The sequence below is a fragment of the Aotus nancymaae genome, unplaced genomic scaffold (genome assembly GCF_030222135.1).
Source record: "Aotus nancymaae isolate 86718 unplaced genomic scaffold, 86718_ANA_hifiasm-v0.15.2.pri h1tg000138l, whole genome shotgun sequence".
NCBI lineage: Eukaryota > Metazoa > Chordata > Mammalia > Primates > Aotidae > Aotus > Aotus nancymaae.
Window position 1 is genome coordinate 3,137,121 of NW_026988553.1, and position 11,324 is coordinate 3,148,444.

The window sequence follows — 11,324 nt, forward strand, 5'->3', positions numbered from 1 at the left end:
AAGCAAGAAATGATGGATTCTTTCTATTCTGGTCTGCCTTACAACGAAGGTACAGATTCTGATCGCCTTTCCTGCCACAACAGTGTTTTTTTAATCTGCCTAATTAAATCATCATCTAGTTACCTGAAATGACATGTCCCCTGAATATAAGGTTTTGGGGAAGTGGGGAGTGAGGAACTGCAGGTTATTATATTAAGTGCAATGAGCCACTCACAGAAATATCACATGGTCTCATTCATATGGGAGGGCTAAAAACGTGATGCCATGGACACGGAGAACAGAACTGGAAAGGGTGGGGGTGGATGAAGAGAGGCTGGTTAATGGGTACAAATGTACACTGACACAGAAGGAAGAACTTTTAATGTTTAACAGCAGAGTAGAGTGACTATACTTAGCAACAATGTAGTGCATATTTCAAAGTAACTACAAGAGAGGACTTGAATTGATACCAACACATGGAATTGATAAATACTTAAGGTGATGAATATCCCAAACAGCATGACTTGATCATTATACATTCTATGCATATAGCAAACATATGCACCCCACAAATATATAAAATATTCTTTATCAATAAAAAAAGATGAACTCTGGCCACTGACATGGAGAGAATTCTAGAATAAATTTTTAAATGAACAGACTAATGTACAGAACATTGTGTATCTTTTGTGTAAGAAAAGGAGGAATAAGAAGCCGTATATATATTTCCTTGTGTTCATATAAAGAAATACTGAAAAGATTAAAGAAAAAATTATAAAAATGGTTAATTGAGGGGTAAGGGTAAATAGGGTGGATGAAGACAGAGGTGGGGAATTCGTCTTCATTGTACATTTAAAATATATTTTTTAATTTTTGAAATGTGACTGCAATTTTAAAAACTAGGGCAAAAGTAGAAGAATTGACAGGAAGATTGGCACAACTGCCCCAAAACAGACTCAAAGAAGGATTGAAGATTTAGGTTACATTAGCCGGGTGCAGTGGCTCACACCTGTAACCCCAACACTTTGGGAGGCTGAGGTAGGCAGATCACAAGACCATCCTGGCCAACATGGTGAAACCCCGTCCCTACTAAAAAAACAAAAATTAGCCAGGCGTGGTGGCGCATGCCTGTAGTCCCAGCTAAGGGAAAGAAACCACACATAAAAGGACCACAGAGTCTATTATTCCACTTATATGAAATTTCTAGAAAAGGCACATCTATAGAGACAGAAAGCAGATCAGTTGCTGCCTGGGGCTAGAGATAGCACTGAGGAGTGACTGCAAATAGGCTCGGGGAATTTTCTGTGGGGCTAGAAATGGTCTAAAACTAGACCATACTGATGGTTGCCTACCTGTATAAATTTACTCAAAGTCAACCAATTGTATGATTACAATGGGTGAATTCTATACTGTGTGTACACACACAAACATACACATATATATACACACACACATACCTCAATAAAACTGTCTTTACAAACCACTGAAATTTGTGGAAATGGGTTCCCAGGATGTTAAGGATCAAGCTAAATGTATTAATATGTGTGTGTGCTTACCAGCGATTCTAGATTTAATGCATTAGCTCAAGAACTAAGTGTTTGCCTGATTGACAGAGGGACAGCTTTAAGGTGCTGAAAGGAAAAAACAAAACAGAACAAAATTTAAAACTGTCAACCCATAATTCTATGCCCACTGAAAATATTGTTCAAAATGAGGGAGAAATATACATTCTCAGACAAACGAAACTGAGAGAATTCACTGCCAGCAGACCTAAACTACACGAAATGCTGAAGGAAGTTCTTCAGGCAGAAGGAGTATGACAGGAGACAGAAACTTGAACCTATACACTGAAATGAAGAGTGCTGGAAATGGAATAAATCAAAGAAAACAAAAGTTTGGTGTTTTCTCTTTATTTTAATTGACTGAAAAGATAACTGTTTATGGCATATGGAAAGGTAGAATGCATGACAAAGCACAAAGAATCTAAGAATGGAATTGGGAACACACTAGCTGCCAATATTATAATGATATTATTTAAAGGAAGGACGGGCGCGGTGGCTCATGCCTGTAATCCCAGCACTTTGGGAGGCCAAGGCGGGTGGATCATCTGAAGTCAGGAGTTCGAGACCAGCCTGGCCAATATGGTGAAACCCTGTCTCTACTAAAAATACAAAAGTTAGCCGGGTGTCGTGGCGGGCGCCTGTAATGCCAGCTACTTGAGACGCTGAGGCAGGAGAATCGCTCGAACCTGGGAAGCGGAGGTTGCAGTGAGCCAAGATCGCGCCACTTGCACTCCAGCCTGGGCGACAGAGCACGACTCAGTCTCAAGAAAAAAATAAAGAAAATAGGGCCGGGCGCGGTGGCTCATGCCTGTAATCCCAGCACTTTGGGAGGCCGAGGCAGGTGGATCACGAGGTCGAGAGATCGAGACCATCCTGGTCAACATGGTGAAACCCCGTCTCTACTAAAAATACGAAAATAGTAGCTGGGCATGGTGGCGCGTGCCTGTAATCCCAGCTACTCAGGAGGCTGAGGCAGGAGAATTGCCTGAACCCAGGAGGCGGAGGTTGCAGTGAGCCGAGATCGCGTCATTGCACTCCAGCCTGGGTAACAAGAGCGAAACTCCGTCTCAAAAAAAAAAAATAAAAATAAAAAAATAAAGGAAGTCTCCAAATAAAGATGCATAATTTACACTCCAGGAAAACTGCAAAAAAATGAAGTTATGAAATGGAAGTTAATAGTGGAGATAAAATGGAATAATAAAAAAGGCTCAATTAGCCCAAGAGAAGGCAGAAACAGAGGACAAAAGAAACAAAGAACAGATAGAACAATGAAAACCAGCTAGCAAGACAGTATATATATATTTTTCTTAATTTCTTTTTTTTTAATTGCATTTTAGGTTTTGGGGTACATGTGAAGAACATGCAAGGTTGTTGCATAGGTGCATACGTGGCAGTGTGATTTGCTGCCTTCCTCCCCTTCACCTGTATCTGGCATTTCTCCCCATGCTATCTCTCCCCAACTCCCCACCCCCCGCTGTCCCTCCCCTATTTCCGCCCCACAGACCCCAGTGTATAGTGCTCCCCTCCCTGTGTCCATGTGTTCCCATTGTTCAACTCCCATCTATGAGTGAGAACATGCAATGTTTGATTTTGTGTTCTTGTGTCAGTTTGCTGAGAATGATGGTTTCCAGGTTCATCCATGTCCCTATAAAGGACACAAACTCATCGTTTTTGATGGCTGCATAATATTCCGTGGTGTATATGTGCAAGATGGTATATTTTAATATAAACATTTCAATAGTCATACTTTATGTGAATGAACTAGATATGCCAATTAAAACAAGGTAAGAATGCATTAAAAAGCAATATCAAACTATATCCCATATGAAACATAGACACAGAGAGGTTAGATGTAAAACGAGGAATGGCATCGGGGACAAAGCAAGACATTAAATAATGAAAAAGCCTTCTATTTTCCAAGAAAGCATACTAATTCCAAACGTGTGAAACTAGAAATGGAGCATCAAATACAACTGGAAGGAGAAATGTGGACATTATGGACAAATCTACAATTACAGGATAGAAACTTTCACAATTCCTCTCTCAGTAACTGGTAAAAGTGAACAGGAAATCAGTAAGGATACAGAAGAACTGAATAACATTATCAACCAACCTGGCATAATTAATATTTATAGAACATTTTACCCAATGAGAGAAGAATACATTGTTGGCCATGATGTAAACTTAACAAATTTTAAGGAATAGATCATAATGGAATTTAACTAGAAATTAAAAACAGAAACCTATCTAGAAAGTTCAATATTGGGAAATTAAACAAACTTCCATACAACCCTTGGATCAAAGAGGAAATCTCAGGGGAAAATTAAACAATATTTTTTAACAAATTAAAATGAAAATGCAACATATCCAATTTTGTGGGATGCACAAATTCAGGCTGGGCGCGGTGGCTCACACCTGTAATCCCAGCACTTTGTGAAGCCAAGGCAGGTGGATCACATGAGGTCAGGAATTTGAGACCAGCCTGGCCAACATGGTGAAATCCTGTCTCTACTGAAAATACGAAAATTAGCTGGCCGTAGTGGCGGGTGCCTGTAATCCCAGCCACTTGGGAGGTTGAGGCAGGAGAACTGCTTGAACCTAAGAGGTCGTGATTGCAGTGAACCAAGATTGTGCCACTGCACTCCAGCCTGGGCGACAGCACGAGACTCAGTCAAAAAAAAAGATGGAAGATTGTAGCATTAAATGCTTATATTAGAAAAGAAAGATCCAAAATCAGTAATTTAAGTTTCCTCCCTAAGGAACTAGATAAATAAGTGATTAGTCGGGCATGGTGGCTCACGCCTGTAATCCCAGTACTTTGGGAGGCTGAGGCGGGTGGATTGCAAGGTCAGAAGTTCAAGATCAGCCTGGCCAAGATATTGAAACCCCGTCTCTACTAAAAATACAAAAATTAGCCGGGCACAGTGGCAGGCGCCTATAATCCCAGCTACTTGGGAGGCTGAAGCAGGAGAATTGCCTGAACCCAGGAGGCGGAGGTTGTAGTGAGCCAAGATTGTGTCACTGCACTCCAGCCTGGGCAACAGAGTGAGACTCCATCTCAAAAAAAAAAAAAAAGTGATTAAACCCAATGCAATTAAAAGGAGGAAAACAATAAAGATAAGAGGATAAATTAATGAAATTGAAAGCAGGAAGAAAGTGGAGAAAATAAATGAAACCAAAGGATGGTTCCTAGGAAATAATGTATAAACTGATAAAACTCCAGCCTGATTGATCAGGAAAAAAAAAAGGAAGACATAAATTACAGTAGCATTATCATAAATGAAAACTCAAGAGCTTAGGCAAAATAGAGAAAATCCTTGAAAAACGCAAACTAACGACGGTCATTCAAGAACATACAGATAACCCGAATAGTCTTATATCTATTAAAGAAATAAAATTTGGCTGGGTGCGGTGGCTCACGCCTGTAATCCCAGCACTTTGGGAGGCTGAGGTGGGTAGATCACCTGAAGTCAGGAGTTTGAGAACAGCCTGGCCAACATTGCAAAACGTTGTCTCTACTAAAATTATAAAAATTAGCTGGGCACGGTGGTGAGTACCTGTAATCCCAGCTACTCAGGAGGCTGAGGCTGGAGAATTGCCTGAACCCAGGAGGCGGAGGTTGTAGTGAGCCGAGATCGTGCCATTGCACTCCAGCCTGGGTAACAAGAGCGAAACTCCGTCTCAAAAATAAATAAATAAATAAAATTTGTAGTTGATAGCCTTCCCAAAAATAAAAGTATGGGCCCAGACATTTTCTTTTTTTTCTTTTCTTTTTTTTTTTTTTGAGACGGAGTTTCGCTCCTGTTACCCAGGCTGGAGTGCAGTGGAGAGATCTCGGCTCACCGCAACCTCCGCCTCCTGGGTTCAGGCAATTCTCCTGCCTCAGCCTCCTGAGTAGCTGGGACTACAGGCACGCGCCACCATGCCCAGCTAATTTTTTTGTATTAGTAGAGACGGGGTTTCACCATGTTGACCAGGATGGTCTCGATCTCTCGACCTCATGATCCACCCGACTCGGCCTCCCAAAGTGCTGGGATTACAGGCTTGAGTCACCGCGCCCAGCCCGGGCCCAGACATTTTCAATGGTGAATTCTACCAAACATTTAAGGAAGAAGGAATACCAATTCTACGCAACATCTTTCAGAAAATACAAGAGGAGGGAGAACTTGTGATTTCATTTTATCATGCCAGCATTATGCTAATATCAATTAAGAGTATTTTTCTGGTAATTTGTTCCATTTTGTGACTTCTCCTTACAAACAAAATGATAGTGACACTTTATCCTGATGTTTTGTTTCTTTTTGGTTTATGTCTATTCTAATTAAATATGTATACATAAAGTTAAAAAAAAAAAAAAAGGAAAACTGTAGACCAATATCCCCCATGGACAGAGACACAAATATCTTCAGCAAAAATATCAGCAAAGCAAATCCAGAAACATATGAAAAGAATGAACAACCAACTGAAGTTTATCCCAGAAGTTCAAGGCTGGTTAAACATTCAAAATCGGGCAGCATATTTCACCATAGTAACAGACTAAAAAATAATAAACATATTATCATTTTTACAGATGCAGGAAACGCAATTAACAAAATTTAACTCATGAGAAGAAATCTCAGCAAACTACCAATATGGGGCAACTTCCTCAATTTGGTAAAAGGTGCCTACCAAGAGCCTACAGCTAACATACTTAAAAGGTGAAAAGCGGAATGCTTTCCCTCTAAGATCAAGGCTATGAGAACTAACAGATGAGTTTAGCAAGGCTATGGGATATGAGGTCAGTGAAAACAAAGGACCTAAAATAGCCAAAACAACTCTGATAAAGAAAAAGTTTGAGGGCTAAAATTAACAAACAGATGGATGGAACAGACTAGAGAATCCAGAAATAGATCTACATAGATATGGTAAATTGATTTTTTTTGATACGGAGTTTTACTCTTGTCGCCCAGACTGGAGTGCAATGGCACGATCTTGGCTCACTGCAACCTCTGCTTCCCGAGTTCAAGCAATTCTCCTGCCTCAGCCTCCTGAGTAGCTGGGATTACAGGCACCCACTTGCCACACCTAGCTAATTATTTTGTATTTTTAGTAGAGAGGAGTTTCACCATGTTAGTCAGGCTGGTCTCTAACTCCCGACCTCAGGTGATCCTCCCACCTCAGCCTCCCAAACGAAATTGGCATGCAAGAAAACAAACCATGATATAATCCTCACAGTTTTTATAAAATTTGCTCAAAATGGATCATAGATCTAAGTATAAAATGTAAAATTATAAAGCTTTTAGAGGCCAGGTGCAGTGGCTCACGCCTGTAATCCCAGCACTTTAGAAGGCCAAGGTGGAAGGATTGATTGAGGCCAGGAGTTGGAGACCAGCCTGTGTGCAACATGGAGAAATTCTCTACAAAAAATACAACAATTTTCAGGGTGTCGTGGCGAGCGGCTATAGTTCCAACTACTCAGGAGACTGAGGTGGGAGGATCACTTGAGCCCAAGAGGTCAAGGCTGCAGTGAGCCATGACCATGCCACTGCACTCCAGCCTGGATGACAAGGTGACACCCTGTCCCAAAAAGAAAAAAAAAAACTTAGAAAAAAACAGAAGAACATCTTCAGGATCTTAGGCTAGATGAAGAGTTGTTAGATTTGACATAAATGCATGATTCACAAAAGAAAAATTGCATTGGGGATTTCATTAACATTTTTAAATTTTAGTTCTTCAAAAGAGAATGAAAAGACAAAACTATGGGCTGCCAGAAAATATTTGCAAATTAAATATGCAACAAAGAACCTCTATCCAGAGACAAAAAACTAAGGGAGTTAATACAAGTCCTTAGTGTAGTGCCTGGCACGTATAAACCATTTAACGAAAGTGAACGATTGTAGCTTTATTATTACTGTTATTATAGGATTCTTTAAAATTGATAAAAAAGATACAAGCAAAATGTTCATCAACAAATTGTTAAATGATGTTATATATATTACAAGGAATATTTGACAGTGGTTTACAGAATGCAGTAAATCTGTATGTACTAATTCAGAATTGCTGTGAACAAAGCAAATTGCAGGGCAGTCAGTATACTATGAGCCCATTTCTGCAAGAAGAACATTATATATTTTCTGGAAAATTTTGTAGAGTGGTACTCACTAAACTGCTAACAGTTGTTATCCCTGGACTGGGGGAGTGGAATGAGAAGGAGAGGAAAGGGAAGGTCGGGGGTAGGGGAAATTTAAAGGGGGTCTTCATTTTTCATTCTATTTATTAATATAAGAATATATTTCTTACTTGTAAAACAAAAAATACAAATGAAAATAATTTTTTAAAAGACCAATGATAAAAAATAACTTTGCGATTGTCTTCGCTGATGGATTCAAGTGGATGAAGCACAAGCTTACTTTGGACTGAAAAGTTTGCCCAAAAGCAGCCAGAGCTTCCGTTTGTAACGGCAAACATTGCCGGAGTGCTGCTTGCTGGCAGCACAAAGAACTGAGTTATTGTCCTCGTTGTGCCAGTAACTAGCTTTGCTATGTTATTATTATCAATGTTAAACTATAAACTGGAATCAAGTGTTTTTACTCTGTCTTCCCAGCCTGTAACACACGCCCTGGTTTGGAGTTAGTGCTCTGTTAATGGGTGGAACTGAAGCAGCTGTGTAACAGCCCTGCCCTGGTCTCGTCGCGGTGACACATGATCACCATCTAGTGGTAAAAAAGATTCCTGCAGAATTTAGCTAGGAGATGGAAAAGACTTCTTTTTGTGGTGTGTTCCAGGGACAGATGCCTGTCAGCAGGAAAGCATTGACTATCTATGATCTTTCTTAGAGAGTGTTCTCGACCATCAGGGTTTATGTCTTGGAGTGCTGGTGAGATCACACCTGGTCACTGCCCCATCACGTATCCCTGTTCTACCCTACAGGAATGAACCTTGTGTGATAATAAGCACACACACCCATGCCTTCCCAACGCTGATGGAACACTAACAAATTTCCCTAAGCCAGTCTCCTTAAGACGAGATACAAAAAAAATAAGACTGGGAAACCAACTATTGTATAATCTTTGCACTGCAGGCAAAGATGCAGGTGGCATCTTTCTGAATCATCTACTAAAACTGTGTAGTGAACCTTTAAAACGTCTGTCATTCCAAAGGACAACAAGGAAACTCATCCTGAGTCAGTAATGCAAGCAGTACTGTGTGACAAAAGCCTCACCTGCTCATGCAGGTGATGGGAGCAGCTGTTCTTCTCTTGCGTCCTTTAAATAGCTTCACAGTTAAGGAAGCAGCTGTTGAATGCAGAGGCCAGGAGATACTGGACCCTGTGCTTATGGACTCCTGGACTGAAAAGCAAATGATGCAGGGACACACTGGCAGTTAGAGAAGTCTCAGTGTCTATACAGTCCTGATATTCACTTGCTAAGTAGAACAAGCTTCCTCTAAAATTGTGTTCTGCAGACAGAAGAAGTCTTTCCAAAGACCCCTAAGAGAGGAACAGTATGTACCCTGGGGTGAATGGGGAGAATCTCCTGGCACACATTCTGGAAGTATTCATACATTATTAAAATCTTTTTGTAATCCCACCTCTTTATCCACACAATATGTGCCTCATGTATGTGGGAAGAAAAACACTTGTGAAATTTGGCAAAAAGAGGACAGCAGTTTGAGAACATTGCATAGACAAGAGCCCCAGGCCGAACTACATTTGTGCTGGGCTGGTTTGCATGAGCGCAGACAGGGGAGAGTTTTTTCCTACAACAGTGCAGTGAAGTTGCAGAGAAATTAGAAATTATAAACAAGATGAATCCATGCAGCTACTCTGAGCCTAAAAAAAGCAAGAAGTCCTAATATCTATTTATATGCAACTCCCTGGGGACTGAAGTGGTTCTTCCTTATGGCTGAAAAACACTGGGTAGCAATCAGGTCTGTAAGCACAATGTTTTTAAGACCTTATCGTGAGGACACAGATGGAGATAATGAACGTTTGAGGTGTCGGCAGTACATTTTCAAACGGTAATGGAATCAGTAGGAAGACGTGCTCTTCCAGGTATTCCTAATTTCATACTAGTAAAAGTCAATTGTCCTGCTGGCACTAAAAAGGTCGGTGTCAGCATTAAGAAGAAGCTGAGGCCGGGCGCGTGGCTCAAGCCTGTAATCCCAGCACTTTGGGAGGCCGAGGCGGGTGGATCACGAGGTCAAGAGATCGAGACCATCCTGGTCAACATAGTGAAACCCCGTCTCTACTAAAAATACAAAAAATATTAGCTGGGCATGGTGGCACACGCCTGTAATCCCAGCTACTCGGGAGACTGAGGCAGGAGAATTGCCTGAACCCAGGAGGTGGAGGTTGCGGTGAGCCGAGATCGCGCCATTGCACTCCAGCCTGGGTAACAAGAGCGAAACTACGTGTCCAAAAAAAAAAAAAAAAAAAAAAAAAAAAAAAAAAAAAACGAAGTCCTAAACATGAAATATGACCTAAATCGAAACTCTGAAATTAAAGCATAACTTGCTCCAACTCTAAACATTAAAGCCTAACTCAAACTTAAAGGCAAAAGCTGAACCCCAGTCAAAATCCTAATTGGAAAAAAAAAAACAAACAAAAAACGAAGAAGCTGAAACGAGTCACACGATGAGAAATGAGTTAGACTGTGAAGGGTTCCAGACAGCAGGGGAATGAGTGTCCGTATCCTCTGCCGCGTCCCCGTCGCGGGGCCATGCGTCTGAGAGCCACTCCGTGCCAGAGAAAAGGCGCACCCTTTGGAGAAGTCTCCCTGCCCGCTGCTGCACTGAGCCCGGCGCCTGGGACTGTGGCCCCAACCCGCCTCCCTCCGCTAGACTCGGCGTCGGGCCGGAGTCCCTGAGCCCCGCGGGCAGGCGCCACCTGGCCTCCCGCCCGCTGCCCCGCACGGCGGCGGCGCCGGCTCGACGTGCGATCTGGTCTCCGGCCGTCGGCCTCGTCCGCGGTCCCGGGCGCAGGGAGCCCCGAGGCTTCCCGAGGCCCCCACGCGGCCGCTCTGCAAGGCCCGGCGGGATGGCGGCGCCCCTACTCACGTAGCGCTGCAGCTTCCTCTCGGGGGGCGACTTCACGAGCCAGCCAGTGCACACGGCGTCGCCCGCACTCATCGTGGCCGCCGCCGCCGCTTCCTCCGCTTGGGCCGGCCGCCCGCTGCAGAAGGAAGTCAGGCCAAGGATGCCGGCGGGGCGGACCCAGCGCCCGCCCACCCAGCGCCGCCCAGAGCGGCCGCCGCGACCCCCGCCCCCGGCGAGGGAACCGACGCCGCCTGCGACCCAACACGTCGGGAAACACGGGCGGCCGACCCTGGGAAGCCCCTTCGAGCAAGTGCAGCGCCGCCAGCGGCTGCGCCCTGGGACTCCTAGCAGCACGGCGCCGGCCACTGTCACGCAGGGTCACGAGAAAGGGCTCGGAAGGAGCCCTGCGACCCAATCAGCACGCCAAAGCCCACGTAGCACCCGCATGTGCCATGCGTATAGTTCAGGGACGCACAAAAGCAACACTCCTCTGTGACTGGATTGTATTTTGCACGTCCCTCCCGCAAATGTCCTTGTATTCACTGATAAGCTCTGCCGGTTAAACGGGCTGACTGTCCGAATGAACCCAAACTAACCAAACTCAAAAGGTAGTGCTGTTTCCACTCTCTTTGCACTCTAAGGTTTTTTTTTTTTTTTTTGAGACGGAGTTTCGCTCTTGTTACCCAGGCTGAAGTGCAATGGCACGATCTCGGCTCACGGCAACCTGGGTTCAGGCAATTCTCCTGCCTCAGCCTCCTTAATAGCTGG

The 11,324-nt window shown here is 43.3% G+C and overlaps 1 protein-coding gene across 7 annotated transcripts in view; it reads right to left on the minus strand.

Moving 5' to 3' along the window:
• GAB3 (GRB2 associated binding protein 3) overlaps nucleotides 1-10,649 on the minus strand; it is a 62,218-nt gene extending 51,569 nt beyond the window's left edge. For 6 of the 7 annotated variants that reach the window (XM_064371547.1, XM_064371545.1, XM_064371544.1 and 3 more), the window contains exon 1: nucleotides 10,578-10,649. In XM_064371547.1, the coding sequence (XP_064227617.1) occupies nucleotides 10,578-10,649 (72 nt within the window). Of the gene's footprint in view, nucleotides 1-8,742; nucleotides 9,766-10,577 lie in introns of those variants that run through there. The other variant, XM_064371550.1, reaches the window with a different exon arrangement.
• Nucleotides 10,650-11,324: the final 675 nt, after the last annotated feature.